General features: G+C 39.1%; 1 protein-coding gene across 1 annotated transcript; it reads left to right on the top strand.

Moving 5' to 3' along the window:
- Positions 1-227: 227 nt before the first annotated feature.
- On the top strand, positions 228-18,445 carry LOC104385763 (ovochymase-2-like; the record flags this gene model as incomplete). Its single annotated transcript, XM_009994260.1, is given in 20 exon segments — positions 228-318; positions 2,400-2,513; positions 3,380-3,475; positions 3,872-4,023; positions 4,672-4,867; positions 7,175-7,198; positions 8,162-8,252; positions 8,351-8,484; positions 8,875-9,015; positions 9,943-10,073; positions 10,799-10,892; positions 11,708-11,837; positions 12,246-12,325; positions 12,813-12,999; positions 13,865-13,934; positions 14,486-14,681; positions 14,956-15,013; positions 15,015-15,105; positions 15,419-15,587; positions 18,366-18,445. Coding segments are annotated over 20 exon segments (2,325 nt in total), but the record flags the coding sequence as incomplete, so codon positions are not given.
- Between the last annotated feature and the right edge of the window lie 674 nt (positions 18,446-19,119).

Genomic DNA, 19,119 nt, shown 5'->3' with positions numbered 1-19,119 from the left:
GGGAGGATTTTAGCTAGTACTTTATGGCAAGGACTTCAGTAATGGCATAGGAAAGAATCATGCTCCGTTAAATTTGGAAGACTTACTTGTGCAGGTAAGTGCTTCATGGATGGATTCATGAGTAACTTCTATTTCAATGAGTTGCTGTTCTCCTGCAGGGTAGTATTTGAGTTTCTTTTTCCCCACTAAAAACTCCTTGTTTTCACCCGGTCATTTAGCACCCCAAGATGTGCATTGCCCTCAGAAAGCTGCCATTACTCTTGATGGGGATAGTTTGTATTACAGAGTTTTGTGCTGCACCCTCTGCTCTTCAGAAAGGTAGGATGAAAATTTCACATCTAGCTTTAACAGTTTTCCAAGTGCTAATGGTTTTGTTCTTAGGCAGTGACAAGCATGGGAATCTGTGCTGAAGTAAAGAAGCTGCACTCGTATCACCCCTCAAGCATCTGACCCTAAGAGCTTGTAGGCCTAGACATAAGGTAGCATTAGTATAATTGGTTTAGTGTCATTCTTTGCTTTTGTTCCAACCCAAGGTAGTAACTGAAAGTTATCTTTTTATGAGTAATTCTTACAAAACTGTTGTCTGATTTCTTGGTCAATCAGAAAGAATAATATTAAATACGTATGATTTCTAGTTAAATAAAATTAAATACTCTCAGATTTGCAGCAAGTTAATGAAGCTCATGGTTTAGCATGTTACCCATAGGCTGCAAGCAAAATACTGTGAGTCCTCTCTTCCAAAGTTGTTGTTTTGTTGTTTTTTTTTTAACAGTTAATGATTGGAATTGCTCCTGTTTCATGAAAATGTACTGATTTGCATCAAGCTGGAAGGGAAGTCAGATCCTGTCTGTTTGCGTAACCATTTTGCTTCCATTTTAAATTTACAGTAGGAAAAAAGGGAAAATTACAGGTTGATTTCCTAAATTCTGCAAATCACTTATTCTCATTGTAAAAAAACCCTCTATTTTGGCTCTCAAAGCTGGTGTGGCATTTAAATCATTGTCATAACTTGTTCACTCAAGCAGCCCAAAGTGTAGTATTCTGTAGAAATGTATTCTCTTGCCTCAGTGTCCTGCCATGCACATGGACATGGTGCAGTTTACACAGAAATCACTCATCTCTTGGGCTTATAAATATCATGGCACAGAAGATTTTTAGAGCTTGTTGAAATACAGATAGTATAAGCTTGGTATAATATTAACATTCACTTAATAGCATCATAGAATGCCAGGTTAGAAGGGGCCTCAAGGATCATCTATTCAAACATTCTATGCTGCTGGCAGAAAAAAAAGCAAAGTTTGTGAACTTATTTTATTTGGTGGGGTTTTTGGCCATTTCCCCAGTACCAAATTCCTTTTGGTAAAGTTTAAATGTTGTTTTTCAAATTTTGTCTGTTTCATCTTTCTCTTTTCCTCTCTGAATCTTGCACATGGGAAAAAGGTGGGTACAGTAAGGATTAGGAAAGAATGAAAACAAATCAGATAAACAAACTGGGTCATTTCTAGATAAAGCCTTTTTTATTTAAAGGCTAGTGTAAGTAGCATTGTGCCAGCATTATTGTGACACTATAATCCCTTGCATCAGCCATGCTAATCCTGAGAATGATTGCAAACCATTTTTGTAGATGTTGTAAGCTGCATTTTACAGTTGGGAGGATTCCACATTTTCCAGGCAGTGTATACAAGTATTGGTCCTCCAGCCTTTGAATACAGCCACCTACCTGCCGGAGCAAATTTATGTCCCAAGTTTATGGATGCCAAACAGAATTTGTAGTAAAATCCATTAGAGATGAGTTTAACTTCATTGAGCTTTCATACAGTTTTAAGAAAAAAATAATTGTGGTCACTGCTGGGTTTGGGACACATACTACAAAGAATTCCTCTTGTCCTGCTTGGCAGAATTGGTTGCTTTGCTTCTGTCTTTCTTAAAAGACTACCAAAATCAGTAGTTATCACCACAAATGTTTGCTTCTATGAATATACTCCTTTACAAATACATAAATATTATCAGCTTTACTTGGCATTAGTAGATGGTAACAATAATGAAGAAATAGAAATTACTATTCTTTGACCCAGGAATAGATGTTCTGGAGAAATTCAGCCACTGTTGTTGGTAATCGAGGTGTGTGTGTTGTGCATTTTCACCCTCTTTGTCCAAAACATTTTGTACAAATGCTGGGTGTAAATTTCTGAAAGCAGCAATTAGTCCAAATTTTTTTAGTCCAATTTACCCTTAGTCTGGGAAGTTTGTACAAGGAATTATAAGAATGTTCATGTCATGGCAGAGAAATTGCACTGATCTCTGCATCAGGTCATGCCTTCCAATTCTTTGTTACTAAAAAGTAGAAAAATATAAATCCAAACTAAATCTTTCCTTCTTTTCCCCCTTTTATTCCTCAGAACCTAAGTGTGGGCAGAAAGTTCAAGAGACAAAGCCATGGAATTACTTTAACATTTTCACTCGGACTGTTGGGGGAAACCAGGTGAAACAAGGCTCACATCCATGGCAGGTTTGTACAACCTAATGTGATTTTTATCTTCAGAACAAAGACCTGACTTTTAATAGAAATTACAAAAGGAGAAAACAGGTGTGTTTTGTGCTTACTGACACTTACGGTGTATTGTTGAGCTGCATTCTGCTTTTATGAAAAGCAGTGAAGCAGGCAGAGAGAACATGGAAACTCTCTTGCTCTCTAAGAAACCTTTCCTTATTGTTTATTACTTTCTTTATCATTCTTTCTGAGCGAGCATCTGTAAATTAGTCTATTGTAAAGAGGCATGGCCTTTGTTTCTCCCACATGCTGTGAAAAGTCTTGAAACTCAGTTTAAACCCAGTTGCCAGATGATACCACAAAACATCTCTAGAGTATTTTGTCTTCTTTTCCCTTCCTTGAAGGCTGCAGAGAGGAGCATGGGGTCACCTTTAGTAGTGGCAGAATGTCCATGGGGGCTGCAAAGGAAAGGGAGGACAGCTATTGACACCCTGTTTCCTGGCCTGTGAGCCAGCCCTTTCTCAACTGTACACTGTCTTGCAGTCAGGTTCTCTGAAGGGCCACTTCACATCAGGTTTACATGACTTTGCCACCACAAAGCTGTGCTATTACTTTTCTAATGGGAGTTGGGATCATGATAGCAGCTAAAATTAATCTGAAGAGCAAGGCCTGGGCTGAAGTTTGTGGTGTTCCTGGCTTTCTTTTTCCATACAAAACACTACCAAGTGGAGACACAGGTGAACTGCCAAATGCCAGATTAGTTTTCCAGATGCCACAAAAATAGCAATACTTTTCAGTTAAAAGCATCCCCCTCCCTGAACTGGGAAAGGAAGCTTGTTGTTTTTCTTTCAAATGCTTATCAATAAAATTCATGTCCATGTGTGGCAGGTTCATCTGTTTTGCCAGCCTGCCTTCCTGATCCCGGAGAAAAGTTTGAAGCAGGATATATCTGCACTGCTTCTGGTTGGGGCCGTTTAAATGAGAGTAAGCCACTCAAATTGTTCTTTGACATTAAAGTTTCTCAGTGTCTTATTTCTGAAGCTAAGAGCTTTATTGCATAGGCTATAGATCAGAAAAAAAGCACATCAACTGATCATAAGAACTGTAATTTCAAATTGGGATCTTTACTGGCTGCTCTGCCTATCTGTGAATTGTCTCCACACAGATCACTACAATATATAGACCTGTATTTCAATTTTGCAACATTTTAAATTTTATTCAAGTAAAATTGCTTACATACACAAAACAGGATGGTTATGTAGCCATTAAATGGCTTGAGGCTAGTTTACAACTTTTTTCTCCCCCCCTCCCTCTCCTGGGTATTAGCAGGGAAATGAAGTTTACCTTTCAGCATTTCTTATGATTTTTTTGATATTTCAGATGGAGTACTCCCTCGGGTCTTACATGAAGTCAATCTACCAATCCTAACCAGTAAGGAATGTTCAAGAGCATTATCAACTTTAAAGAAACCCATCCAAGGAGACACTATAATGTGTACTGGATTTCCAGATGGAGGAAAAGATGCCTGCCAGGTCAGCTGAACAGAGGGCCTTGTGTATTTAAAAGTGTTTCCCAGAAGCTCAAGGCTCTGTGTGCCTAAGTGAATAAAATACACTGTTAAATGCAATATTTCGAGCATATTTATTTGCATGTGGTAATTCTTTCAAAAGTTCTGCTGTATGGGGCATTGGACTTAATTGCTTGATTCCATAGTAATTATTGTATGAATTGTATAACAGGTGAGAGCAATTTTGCAATGTATCCCAGTGCAATGAAGCTTAGGGCTTTCTAATTTTAGAACACTTGATAATTAACGTTGCTAAGATCCTAAGGAGCAAAGTAGAAAGTATTGTCTTGGAAGGAAAGGAAGTGAGATAAAGGTTAAGGGATTGTTTCTTGCCATGGGGGTAAAAATGAAGCTCCTCACTTCTTTTTACATGATGTTTTACACAACAGATGTGCACCCCTGAAGGAATTAGTCTGTCTCTCTCCCTCTTGACAATCCTGACTAAACACAATTTTTAAAAAGCTCTTTCTTAATTTTCTTTTAAATTACTATTCCCTATGTTGCAGGTTTGTTAGCATGGCACAAAAGGCAACTCACTAAGCTTTAAAGACTTGCTGAGTGGCATGCACACGCTTGTGTTAGCTGTGGGTTGTGGCCTTTACTTTTTTTACAGGGAGACTCGGAAGGCCCTTTTATGTGCTGAAGTAAGCATGGCGCCTGGACTCTTGCTGGTGTCATCTCATGGGGGATGAGATGTGCTTGTGCCTGGATAAGTAATGAGGAGAAGAAACATTATGACAGAGGATCTCCAGGAATATTCACAGGCCTGAGTGTGGTGCTTTCCTGGATTCAAGAGAATATGAGTGCTGGTATTAAGTCTCCACTGTGATGTGTCCCTCACCTTTGACAAGTCTTCTGTCTTGTAGTAATATTTCACTTAACTGTCTTTTTCAAGATATAGTAGTTACATTTTTCCCATTTTCCCTTGCAAAGCACTGTAGCATTTAACAGTGCCTCTAAGTATATGGTGCTGATTGGCAGTTGCCAAAACCAAACTGAGAGCACTGTAAATATTTACTTATCTTCCACTTTACTTCCTACTTGGACTATATCTGTGTATATGTGTATATTTTTTTTCTTTTTTTTTTTTTTTCCACTTTAATAATGGTCCTTTTATCCAGCTAGCCACTTAGCCTGGTATTTTTTTCTTTTAGTGGAAATTCACCAGTTGAAAGTGTCTGAAATTCCTTATGAACCTCTTCAAAGTCACTTGTTGTTTTCCTCACATAAAACATGCTGGATCAGACATTAGTCTACAGGGGTAAAAGTCATGCTTTCAGAAGTGTTTTTGCTTGCTCTGCCCATAAAACTATGTATGCCCTCTGTGCCAGGGGAACAGCATGAAAATTATCCATCACTTCCAAAATTATGGAGTTGAAGGTGTAAATAAATGACAGTCTAACCAGGGTGAACTTCAGAGATTTTTATTTTTTTTTTCTAGTTTGGACTATTTTCCTTAAAAAGTATTGGAGGTTATGTTATAATTTAAGCAGAACTGAAAAACTACAGAAGGGTGTTGAAGAGGTTTTGCTAGTCCATTATAGGAAAAAAAAATCGTGAGGGGGAAAAACCCCCAACTTTCCCATTAGAAACCAGCTTCAAGTCATGATTGAAAAAAGAAGCCCTCACAATGTTGGAGAAGAATGAAGAGAGTTTAGCTTCTGAAAAATATTTTGGTTTTCAATTTAAAGAACATAGGAAGAAAAGAGAGATATAGGGTCCTCTTATTAAAAAATTTCTAACTGGCCAATTTTATTACTAGGAAAAAAAAAAAGATTAGTTATTGTGGTAATTGAAGTGTGTTGGCTCCAGTGAACAGGAAAAGCTATTTGGCAGGTAACTGTGTATGTGTGTATATTTTTTTTCTTTTTTTTTTTTTTCCACTTTAATAATGGTCCTTTTATCCAGCTAGCCACTTAGCCTGGTATTTTTTTCTTTTAGTGGAAATTCACCAGTTGAAAGTGTCTGAAATTCCTTATGAACCTCTTCAAAGTCACTTGTTGTTTTCCTCACATAAAACATGCTGGATCAGACATTAGTCTACAGGGGTAAAAGTCATGCTTTCAGAAGTGTTTTTGCTTGCTCTGCCCATAAAACTATGTATGCCCTCTGTGCCAGGGGAACAGCATGAAAATTATCCATCACTTCCAAAATTATGGAGTTGAAGGTATAAATAAATGACAGTCTAACCAGGGTGAACTTCAGAGATTTTTTTTTTTTTTTCTAGTTTGGACTATTTTCCTTAAAAAGTATTGGAGGTTATGTTATAATTTAAGCAGAACTGAAAAACTACAGAAGGGTGTTGAAGAGGTTTTGCTAGTCCATTATAGGAAAAAAAAATCGTGAGGGGGAAAAACCCCCAACTTTCCCATTAGAAACCAGCTTCAAGTCATGATTGAAAAAAGAAGCCCTCACAATGTTGGAGAAGAATGAAGAGAGTTTAGCTTCTGAAAAATATTTTGGTTTTCAATTTAAAGAACATAGGAAGAAAAGAGAGATATAGGGTCCTCTTATTAAAAAATTTCTAACTGGCCAATTTTATTACTAGGAAAAAAAAAAAGATTAGTTATTGTGGTAATTGAAGTGTGTTGGCTCCAGTGAACAGGAAAAGCTATTTGGCAGGTAAAGTGAAAGCACAATTCTTAATTGCACTGCACTGGGTTTTGCATGCTTACTCTTCACACAGACACTCTGGTGCAAAAGATCTTCACTGTAATTACTATCAGGCTCCATGTCTCCATGCCCCTGATGGGATGCTAGCTGCTGGATTCTGCTACCTTTAACTGAAATGTATAGTACTTATTCAGCAAGTATGTGGACAGTACTGTGGTGTGGCTCTGACTGAGGAGGGGCTGATCAATGTGTGATTAATTCTTAAAGTGGCTACTGCAGAATTGTCTATTCCAAAGTCAGCATTGTCTGAATTTGGGATTTTGTTTTAATTCTAAGCCTAGTTTATTGTAGGCACAATGTCATCAAGAGCATCTGAATTCACCTCAACTGCTAGCTGTATAAAATGACCATTTAACACAGATAAATAAAACCTACATTGTGAATATGAAACTACAGTAACTTACTATTCTTTTTCTACCCCATTCCCTGTCCCTCCTTTTTAGATCTGAAAATGAAAAGCTCCACAGGTGAGTACAGTATTTTTTTCAGTATATTCTATCTGTGTTAGAGCATAAATGATCCCCAAAAATAGTGGTATATATAATCCATGAAGAAAAAAAATGTAGAACAGAATCTCAAGCAATACATGAAATCTAGTTAGTGTTGTTGATTCTGTATAAAAAGATAGATTCTAAGTAGAAAGTATGAGGTAAATTAGAGGTACTTTAGTGCTGTCTATGATGAACCTATCTACTATTTTCAATTAAACAAATGCAAAAATACCCCACAAATCCCAATGCCAAATGTAACATGTTTTAAAACTCAAGTCTTTGATTCTGCCATGTTTATGTTCTTGTTGGATGCTGTTGATCTCAGTCAAGTTCACATAAGGATACTAGAAACAACTTCTGTGAACTAGATCTTAAAGTTTTAATTTTAGTACCTTAGAGTAAGATATCTCAGATGATAAATTAGCTTGGGCATGCGATCAGTTTGTACAGAACTGCTGTGGCCAGTGAGTGTTTCGTGTCAGTGCTGTTTGTGTCTTTCTAATTTTTTTTATTCATATTCATAGGACACTTCAGGTAAGATAATATGAGAAGTACATGGCTCCTTAAATTTGTTTTCATAGTTGTTGATAAATGTTTTACTTGCTTACCTTGCAAGAAGAAAAGGAAAGAGGAGATATTTTTTTAAGTAATTGTTTTTAGTGAGACTTATCAGGAGAGGAAAGCTTCTGCTTCTTCTATTGAAGTGTCTTTAATACTATATTGTACTGTTACAGCAAAAGTCTGCTGTAACATGGCTAAGGAGGTTATTACAATTGGGCTGCAATGACCACTTTTCTTATGTCCTGAGGCAGGCTTTTTTCCTCCCTGAAAATAATTGTACTGAAATCCTCAAATAGTTTCTTGAAGGTAAAAAGCAAACACTACCATTTTTATAAGAAAATATGATAGCACATTGGCAGTGCTTCACTTTTGCTACAGCATTTTGTAGTATTCAGGATGGCAAACTCCCTGACAGTGAAGGAGAATTAAATTTTCCTGGAAGTCCTAAACAGTTCTATCAAAACCACCAGTAAGTAGACAAAACACAATTTTCCCCCAGAAACTATTCCCCCTGTTGATGTATTTTTTGTTGCAGTTTTGTGAATGGGAACTAATTTGTTGTTCCAGATTGTGTGTATGGACTCTCTTTGTACCAGAAGGGAATTATGTGTCACTTCATTTTTCCCACTTTGATATCAAGCAGGGAATATTTTGTGACTATGATTCTTGATCAGTCTTTTCAAAAGACAACAGACTTATTGGTGAGTTGCCACCCCCTTATTCTTTGAAATAATCAAGTGTTCTCTTTCATTCTAAGTGCAAGTACACCCAGTGAGGACATTGCAGCTGATTGTGTTTTACTTATGTTTTCATTATGTGTTGTGACATATAATCTAAAATAAAATACAGAGTGTGGGAGGAGAAAAGAATGGAAAATGCCTGGCAGAGAACTTTCTGGTGTCAAGGATTTTCAGTTTTTAATAATGTGGGTCTATTTGATCTAATAGACTAATAGGAAATATAGAGGAATGAGTAAGCAGTTTCCTTTTCATCCTAAAATTTTCATAGCTCAATACTAAAAATGATACATGCACATTTTTTCAAGTGACTAATGACTTAGAACAGTGCTTATTCTCTAACATGTATTTCAGGGAAATTCTGTGGAGGAGATATTCCCTTACCTATTTTGATTCGTTCCAATAGTATAAGGCTGAAATTAATTTCTGATTACAAGGATTATGGAACTGTTTTTTCCTTGACCTACAAAGCTGTTACTCCAGATATTCTTCCTGGTAAGTCTAAATCTAGTAATATACCTGCCTGCACTCTTGGGTCTGAAAAAAATTTCAGGAGAAAATAAATCAGAGGAAGCTCCTATGATATTTCCATGTGGATGATGTTATGAACAAGGTAAGTGTGGTTAGGCTGCCCAGTGACGTTGTGGAGAAACTGGGATGCCAGAAAGAGAGAGGATAGATGTTGTTGAGAGAAGCCCTTTAACTTTGCCTCTTATTTATTCACTTTCTACAAGACCTCATTTCCTTCCCTACTTCCAGAATGTTTTAAAACTCAGTGAGATCAGTCAAACGAGCAGAATTTCCAGATGGAAGCTGTTTTGCTAGTCCCAGGCATGCTTTCATGGAAGGGCCCCGAGAGAGGCAGCTTGTGGAGTCGTGGAGAATTGCTTTCAGTTTTGTTGTGCAGTGCAGTTCATCACCACTAGAAAGCAGGCTGCAGGTTCATCTGCTGAGTCAGCACAATCCAGCTGCATACAGACACCTGTTCTTCCCATTTCTGCAGCTCTTCCAGCTAGTTTCTTTCTTCAGCAGAGTGTAATGCCAGAGTATAGGGAAGAATCCCCTCTGAGGGCCTTGCCACTGCATAGCCCATCAGGAAGACGTCCTACAGTTGTGTTTTATGTCTTTACTTTCCTCTCCAAAGAAAGCTGACGTGCCCATGTCCTGGTCTTCTGTCACCCCACAAAGGTACTAGTGCCTGCACTGCCTGTATCCAAAGGGGAATGCTGTAATCCTGGGAATAGATTTAAAAATTCTTTCCATCTTTTCCAAACAGAAGGATTTGGCTTGCTGCTCTAGTCCTGTTCTCTTTCTTAGCTGTGTGAAAGTAACACAAGTTTTTTTCTGGATTTAATTTTTTTGTGTGTGTGAATGACTGAATAGGAAATCACAGCATCTGTTTTTGTTTTCCTGGCTTTCCAGATGCTGGCTGTGAATTCTTAGCTGTTCTTTTTGAAGAAGGAGTGTTACAAAGTATGCACTATCCAGAGCACTATAGCAACATGGCAGATTGTCAATGGATTATTTGTGCACCACAGGATCATATAATCAAGGTATATGAGCTATTCTTGTGTCTATAGAATTGAAGTGGGCACCACTGAGTTAACAAGAAATTATGCAGCAAGGGCAAGCAAGATCATAGAATCAGAATAGTTTGGTTTGGAAGGAACCTTTAAAGGTCATCTAGGCCAACCCCTGTGCAATGAGCAGGGACATCTTCAACTAGATCAAGTTGCTTAGAGGCCTGTCCAACCTGACCTTGAATGTTTCCAGGGATAGAGCTTCTACCACCTCTTTGGGCAACCTGTGGTTTCACCACCCTCATCATACATTCCTTCCTTATACTAAGTGTAGATTTACCCTCTTTTAGTTTAAAACCATCACCCCTTGTCCTATTGCAACAGGCCCTGCTAAAAAGTCTGTCCCTATCTTTGTTATAGCCCCAACACAGGTGCAGGAATTTGCACTTGTGATCAAGCAACAAGAGCTTGAATAGTGCTGCTGGATGCAGTTAAGATCAATCACTTTTCATCCCAAAAGCCAGACAGATTTTGATTTCTCCTTTAGGCTATAGTAAAATAGGAAATCCTGGTTTAAATTTTATTATGAAAGATTCTTATAGCAAATGTAATATGTAATATATCACCTGTGAGAGGTCTTAATGTCAGAGAAACCAAACCCTAAAGGAATCACTGAGAATACTAAAGACCTTACTATAGAACTCTGATATTTTTTTGTGTGAATTTAAAAGGTTCACTTTTTCATTTTCTTTTTAAAGCTTACATACCAGTCTTTTGAAGTAGAAGAGAGTGAAGATTGCTCTTATGATGCTGTGACTGTGTATGAAGATGTGCAAAAAGAGGAGGAAATTGGTTAGACGTCTGATTTTTTACATATTTTGGGGATGACCTATTTTTTTTCTGACTTAGACTGCAAAAACAGGGCTAGTGTAAAATCAAGTTCCCCTCTAGAGTCTCAGGTGATGTCATAGGTACTAGTTTCAGTGCCCTGAAAAATACTTGCAGGTATGCTCCTTCTGTTCCATTTGCAGAGGCAAAATCCCTGTGTATTTAAGTTCTATATGAAATGCAGTTCTGAATTCACGTAAATAAAGACAAGGGCATAGCAAAGTAATTTGTTTTTATAGTAAAGATCAGACACAGAAAGCACCCAAGAGGTCTCCTTTTCAGAGTCCAGTTGTTCTTCACTCCAGATGAGCATTCCAGTAATTCTTTCCACCTTGCTGGAGATTCCCCTGGCTTACATTGAATGAGAAGAAGACCTGTCCCAGTCAATTGATTTCAGCACTTGCCTGATGCTAGTGCTTAGATGAGCACTAGCAGGTGCTAGTGCTGCAACAATAACAAGGAGAAATCAGGTTTCCTGTGTGTTCTATATGTAATGGCACCCTATGAGCTGAGTGCTGCAATAGGCTCTTGTGACATAATGCAAGTGTCTCCTTGCTCTTATAAGCTAGTTGCTGAACAAGGACAGACCATCAGGAACAACAGAACAGTTCTTCAGCCTCAGTCTGCTTATACCTACTCCTTTGTTGTGCATAGTTATTTTTTACCCTCCTGTGTGAGAGCTGGGATACATAGAATATTGGGTACCCACTGTTGAAAGAAATGACAATGAAGAAGTACATGTTTTAATCTGCAGTGAACATTTGCTTTCTCACCTTTAGATAAGTCTTGTGGATTTGCCCTACCAGCACCTGTTCTAAGCTCCACTGCCATGATGCTTGTTGTCTTTCACTCTGATGCAACAGAGGCCTTTAGTGGATTCAGAGCTACAATCTCTTTTGTTCATGCAACAGGTAAGAGAAGTAACTTGAGAAACTGCCTCTTTGGGGCAGCAAAAAGGGCTCTTCAGTGTATCTGGCTATCCAGAATTATTTTACTCCAAGAGAGTCTCGTCAAATAAATTGTTTCAGTGAAAAAACTGTATTGGGAACCTCTTGAGGCATTAAAAAAAACCTGCCAGTTGAGTGGGTGAAGAAAGAGAATGAATCTATTCAAAGCCTCAGAGTTTTGTTTTGTGTAAGAGTATTATGGTGCATTTTAGGTGGCACTTCACTACTATGTGAAGAGGTAACAGCACAGATCCCTACTGTAGAAATCTATTCCTTCTACAAACTTCATAATAAAGGAAAAAAAAAGTGATTCTGTAATAAAACTATCACTCAAGACAGCTTGCTAACACTTTTTCTATTTTCTTTTTTTGGATTTAGATACTTTGCATTCAACCAGTGAAGAATCTAAAGATATGGATATGATTGAAAAAGAAACACAGGTTACAACAGGTAAGCCAACCTGTTATATTTTCCTCATGGGCTTTTTTTTATTTCAGTACTGTTTGGACTATAATTTAGATGGTCTGCAAATACTTAATGGATGCAGTTTTCTCAGAATTTTTCATCAAGATATTTTGAGGAAAAGTGCAAAGGGTACAGGGTAATTGAAAATAATAACTAGTGTTTTAGAACTTCCCTTATTCCCTCCAATACTTTGTGGAGAATGGGATGAGTCCATATTAATTGTAGGTTTGAGGCTAAAACTTCTGAAGGCAAGCAGTTGCTTTCATCTTGGTGAAGCTTTGTTTTCACTACGATCATCTCCTCACACTATCTCTAAAATGTGGATCCTTTCTAATAAGGGATTTTGAAAGATTTAGCAAAAAAGGGGGAGGGGCTTGAGAAGCTGTGGGGTAGCTCCTAAATAGACTGTTCTTTGCCTCTCCAGATCCTAACCTCTGAAGACTCCTAGAGACATCTGTACTTTCTGTTTCAGGTGATACTTGTGGAATGCCTTCAAATCAATCCAGGTTCGTCTTCAGTAGAATAACTGGAGGTGAAGAAGCTGTACCACACTCATGGCCATGGCAAGTCAGTGTACAAATTTCAGATGAGCATATCTGTGGAGGAGCAGTTCTTGCCGAAGAATGGGTTGTCACAGCTGCTCACTGCTTTAATTCTACGTAAGTACACTGGGATGAACCCTTTGCTAGGAATGTCTTTAATGCTGCGATGGTGCATTTCTGCAGCATGGTGATCCTGCTCAGGGTGGCTGGCAGTTTTGGTTACCAGCAACTTACAGCTCACACTGGCATTGGGCTCTTTTGCTCCACATGCATGTACTAGGATCACAGTGGAAGTAAGGAATCACTTAAGGAAGTAGGTAGCCTACCCCTCTAGGCTTGGATTTCATTCAGACCAGTTTTCAGAAGAGATTACAAGATAGTAAGTCCCTTGTCAACTGTCACTTACTCTTTGTGTTTGGATCATTTACAGAGCATGTTCTCATTCAGGTAGAATCAATCTATCAAAAATTACTGAATTTGTGTAGATTTAGGAAGACATACAGGAGACTTCTGTGTACACAGTTGATGCCATTTCCTTATTAAGAATCTATCAATCTGTTAAATCTGATTACATAGAGAGTTTTCTGACTTTATTGAGAGGAGACAAATGGATAGTCTCTGTGATTTTCACTCTTAAAAAACCACTTTGGATGTGTTTATCCAAGGGTAAACTTCTTGGATGGTGTGGACCATGCAGGCCTTGAGTTCTGCATCAGGCACCCCCAGTCCTTATAAAAGTGACCTTTCTCTCAGTTCACTCTGTGCTTGAGAGATCCTACTGCCTCATCATGAGAATATGTCATGTTCCCTACTAGATTTCCATAGATGTGCATGGGAGTATGGGCCCTGGGAGTTGTTGGCCCAGAAATATGTAAAGCCTTAGGAATTCAGTTTGGGTGGGGGAGGTTTTATGATTCACAGGTTTCAAGAATGCTGTTATAGCAGCCTGAGAATGTACTTCTCCTTTTTTGCTTATTTTTAGGGAATTATACAGAGACTTATGGATGGTGGTAACTGGCCTCCATGATCTTACAGAGCAAGAATATAGACAGGTACTATTAAGTTCTGCTTAATGATAAAATTTATGTCAATCTTTCAAAATAGTTTTAAATGTAAATGTATCTCCCAAGTTGTTCATGATGCAGCAACCTAACAGCCTACATGCTGACCTTAACCTGCATTTACACAACAGCTTTTATGTGACTGTCAGAGAAATTGTATTAACACAGATCTGTGCCTTCACCAGTAATGAGCTCCAAAGCTCCTGGAGAATGTGTGAATGTCTCTGAAGTCCCTGGTCACTATTACCAAGGCAGAAATAATTGCACAACTTTCCACTTTGCTCAGATTGGACAAACACTTTTAAAATAACCTCTTCCTCCACTTACCGGATGGAGTTTCCTGTGTGATCCCCATGATCATGTCCAAGAGGCATAATCTTGACTTGCTAATATAAGAAAGCTGGTGGCTTCAGCAGCTGCTTTTAAATGTTTCCTCCTCTTATGGTATCTTGCATATGGCCTGAAAATTTATAAGATTAAAGTTACTTAAAGACTCAAATTCCCATATCATTCAGAAAATGTCAATGTCCTTTTTTTCCTAGAAAAGGTCAGTAAAGCAGTATATTATGCATCCAAATTTTAACAAGACCACTATGCACTCTGACATTGCCTTACTGGAACTGACCGAGCCCTTAGAATTCAACCACTTTGTGCAGCCAGTGTGTCTCCCTGCCAAGGTGGAGGCAGTCCAGCCCTGGGATGTGTGTGTTGTCACAGGATGGGGTGCACATGAAGGAGGTCTTTGATTGTGAAGGTTGAACATGTTGGAACTGTGTTTTAAATACTACGTTCTGTGCTGTAACATTCAGTCTGTATATACATTAGTTTCCAGATGACAGATGTGTTGAAAAGCTTTCACTTGTGCAATCTCAGCTAGACATGCAATGAAATGAGTGGGAGGAAAGAAATCAGGTAATTTAGATTGAGACCATTTGGAAAAGGAAAGTAAAGCTTCCTTCTGGAATCATTAATTCATGCCTCTGCTGGTTTCTGAGATATCTTTTACTTCAAGACAGAGAAAAGGGGAAGAAGCTGCATCAGCTGGAAGTCTCCATCCTGATGCTTGACACGTCAGCACTATTATGTAAATCTTCCCAGTAAAGTGACCCAGAGGATGATCTGTGCTGGATTCCCTCTGGAAGAAGGCAAGGACTCATGCACAGTAAGTTGCACATATCACCTTTGCCTCTGACGCTTGGAGTATGGCTAATGGGTTCTGAAAAGAGGAGTGTTAAAGCCTCACTGAGAGCTGTTTTCTTGCCAACAGGTTGTAGGTGATTTACAGTCCTTAATAGTAGGATTTTAATTACTCATATTGCAAAAATAAGGACTTCCCCTGGGCAAAGGTTCTTTCTCTGTCTTTTAAAAACAGCCCCAAATACACAAGCAGCTGGGACCTCCTGTAGCTGACCTGATAGTTAAAAAACATAAGGAGTGACGTTAGTGCATAACAAGATTCCTTTGTCCTTGTGCAGGGTGATTCTGATGGCCCATTAGTTTGTCCTTCAGAAGATAACTCAGGATCTTACACCCTTCATGGTATCACTAGCTGGGGCTTGGGATGTGGAAGGAAGAGATACCCAGGGGTATACACAAATGTTGGTGATTTTGCTGACTGGATCAAACGGAGTGTTAATAGTAGTGGTACGTGTGAAAAACCAATTAAATCAACTTTATGTTATTGCTAGATGCCTAACTCAAGGTCTTTTCCAGGATGACAGTTTCATATTTGAGTGTCCAGCACTTCCTGAAGTCTCAGCTGTTTAAAGTACCCCTAGCTGAATGCCCAGAAAAGGATGAATCTAAATCAATAGTCACTTCTGAAAATCTTATTTCTTCTAGACGTATTATTATCCTTCTCTCTATTGCATTTCTTGTGTTGATGAATGAAGAGACATGTTGAGGCATGAACTGACACATGGTGACAGCTGAGTCCACTTTGACAAGTCTACAGCCTGCCTTTGACTATTTGGCAAAGTTCACTATTTTATTTGTTTCCTTTTTGTAGATGTCCCCATTTTCATGGTGAAATCAAAAGAGCAGTTCTGATGGACCACACTGTAAAACACTTCCAAAGCACCAACGACATTTAAAGCAAAATTTGATGAGTGTGTTAGTTCATGACTGGTGAAGATTTCCAAGTAGCTGATACTTAGACTAGTGCATTTACTGCTGATTTACCTAGGTTGAGACTTCAGCTTTACACATGCATGCTTCAGGCTTCTAACCCTCTGTTAGTCGATTTTGGGATAAACCAAGGCCAAACATGTTCTTGAATGTAATACTGGAGAGCATAAATACTGTAAAGATTAGGCTGAATAAGTGTGGATGTAAGACAGAAGGGGCAGTCAGACATCCTTCCATTAAGGTCCATGCAGGTGCTACCTTTGGCTCTCAGAGGACCTAGGCAGTTGAAGAAGTGTCTCCCTGAAGGGCAGCAGAACATTGTCTAGTTGTTAGTGAGGTGAATCAATCCAGTTGCTGGGAAAGGGGTATTTTTAATACAGTTCCTGTTTTAACAAATTGTGCATTGTTGAAACAGATTGAAGGGTTTGCAAAGATGGGTGTGACAGGCCAAGGACCACTGGCACCAGGCAAGAACTTACAGCTGTCCTAATTAATCTGTACGTGTAAAGAGGTACTGTGTAACACACACTGTGAACAGGGCACGTGTCCTTGTAAACAGCAGGTTTTTAATGCCCAAATAATACTTCTACCAGAAATAGCGATGACAGACTGCAGTTAGCTTTGCAGACATTACTGTGCACAGTCTTAGTGTTTGGAAAGGAGATCAATGTAGCACAGGTATGATCCTTCTTTGACACAATGGTCTAGAAAATAACTAGAAAGTAAGGAAGATGTCTTTGTTTCTGTTTTTATTAATGGCAAAAATCTTTAGAAATGTGTTTCCTGTATGTGTATTTGATGCTAGTAACTGTACTTTTTTATTACATTAGTTTAAAACTTCTGATTTTTTTGAAGGTCTAATTTTATTCTGTAGCTCTGGAAAGAAAATATCTCTACCTTTATTTTCATTTGAATATGGTAAATGTTTTTCACCAGTTTTAACCTCTTCACTATAAAGTTTAGGCAAAAGCCCACAAAATAATCTGAAGCACGAGCTTTCTGTGAAACTATGAAAATAGTTAATGATGGAAGGACTGTGACAAATTCAGATGAAGTGCAAGGCACAGCTGTGTTACAATATTGATAGAGTATGCTTGTTCTGTCTTTGATAAGCTCTTTGAAGGGGCCTTTGGAGATCAATGGAGGGAAAACATGCTTTGCAGTTTTTCATTGTGGAAGTTTGTTAATGTTGAGGTATGGTGGCAGTTGTTAGCTAATAATACCACTTTAATTGGCTGGTTTTCTGGTTTGCTTAATTAGCTGAAATACCACTAGGAATAGTTAATACAGAAAATTAGAAATATTTCTAAACATTTCTCAAGCTCTGTAAAACCCCTTACCTTTGTATTTCTAAAGGCAAGGAAAGAGTCCAGTTCTCAAGGAAGAATCAGAGCTTCCTATTGATAATGCAGTTCAGAGAACTAGTTGCATAGCTGTTCAACTGTTAGTCATGGTATACAAAGTTATGCCTTGAAAATTAAAATAAGTATGTATTCTATGTATTCTTCACTTATTATTCCTATTTATCCTTTAGGATAAATTCTGGCAGAGACATCTGAATTATTATTCTCTTTTTTTTTCATTCTGCTTTATTGTCCTTGAGTTTCAGAGCCTTCTGCCACAAGGAGAATACAGCAGATCACTGAGTAAAGCAAAATATGTAAAAGCTACAAACTGCACCATTACCATATTTTCAGAAAATACGAAGTCACAGCACCTCAGTAGGAGAATCTAGCTTTAATCATGGAGAATGGGTCGCCCAGTCTGGAGGTCCTGGACTTAATTAAAATGCTCTTGAGAATAGCGTGACACTGACACAAGGAGTTAATTCACTTCAGGAACAGTGCTGTAATGTGCAGCTCTCAGCCTCTCCCTGTTTTCAGCAACCTGGTAGTAGAGTGTTAGTGGTTCCCCTACTTCTGAAGTCAGAGGAGGAAAGCTAATATTAACCAAAAAAAATAAAAAATTGAGAGTGTGGTGAGGTATTAATTCCCTGGTGTTCCACATCAGTTCTTCAGCAGCACAGGAGATGGAATGTGGTTTTCTTTCGGTCTTTTTGCAAGTCACACAAAGTATTGGCATTCCAAAAAAGCTAAGAAATCAGGATTATTCTCCCCTCCTCGTAGCTGGAGCTTGGTGTGCTGGCGTTACTGCTGGCATTGCCTCCCTCCCCACAGGTGTGATCGGCTGGGTTTGCTTTCTCCTGACAAAGACACGTCTGTGGGATATGTAGTAAATAAACAGCTTTGAATATTGCGGCATGGGCTTGGAAGTCTGGTATTTTTGTGTTTTTAGATGTGTCACCGCCTTGCGCAGCCCCGCCCTACACGCTTGAGAGGGAACAGCTCTATCTCGCCTTTTCTGTTGAAGGAACGGTACGCGCGCGCGGGCCCCGCAGCCCCGGCCGGTCCCTCCCCGCGCGCCCCTCCCCTCAGGGCGCCGCGCGGCTCCAACGGCCGCGGCGCGAGGGGCGGCCCCGCCCCGCCATCTTGTCTCCCCAGCCCCGCCGACCCCCTGAGCCCCAGAGCGGAGTTCGTGCCCCAGAGCGGGAGAGGAGCAGCCTGCGGCTCCCTGGGCAGCTCACAGGCGGGCAAAGAAAACGAGTTTCCCGGGGAAAGGAATTCAGAACGAACGGGGAATGAAAAGTGTCGCAATTGCCCTAAAAAAATAAACCCCAAACGCTTTATACTCCGACTCACACAGACAGAAATTAAACTTTCCTGATTTCCCCCACTCCAGAACAGTTTGGGTTGAGTTAAAACGGGACAGAGAAAATCAGCATTGAGGACTGGCTTAGCTTCAACTGGAAGAAGTATTTACTGAAGAAGAAATCCGGATGGGGGGGTTATTCTATCAAAAGCTAGGGCGTTACACAGGCTGCCCAGGGAGGTGGTTCGGTCACCCTGCCTCGATGTGTTTAAAAGTACAGATCTGGTGCTTTGGGATATGGTTTAGGGGGTGAACTTGGTACAGGGGTGTTAAAGGTTGGCCCTGATGAACTTGAAGGTCTTTTCCAATCTAAATGATTTGATAATGTTAGAAATGAAAT

This window comes from Chaetura pelagica, unplaced genomic scaffold, assembly GCF_000747805.2.
Source record: "Chaetura pelagica isolate M959 unplaced genomic scaffold, ChaPel_1.0 scaffold153, whole genome shotgun sequence".
In the NCBI taxonomy this organism is placed as follows: Eukaryota; Metazoa; Chordata; class Aves; order Apodiformes; family Apodidae; genus Chaetura; species Chaetura pelagica.
The sequence above is the reverse complement of the archived record's forward strand: the minus strand, read 5'-3'. Positions and strand labels throughout refer to the sequence as shown.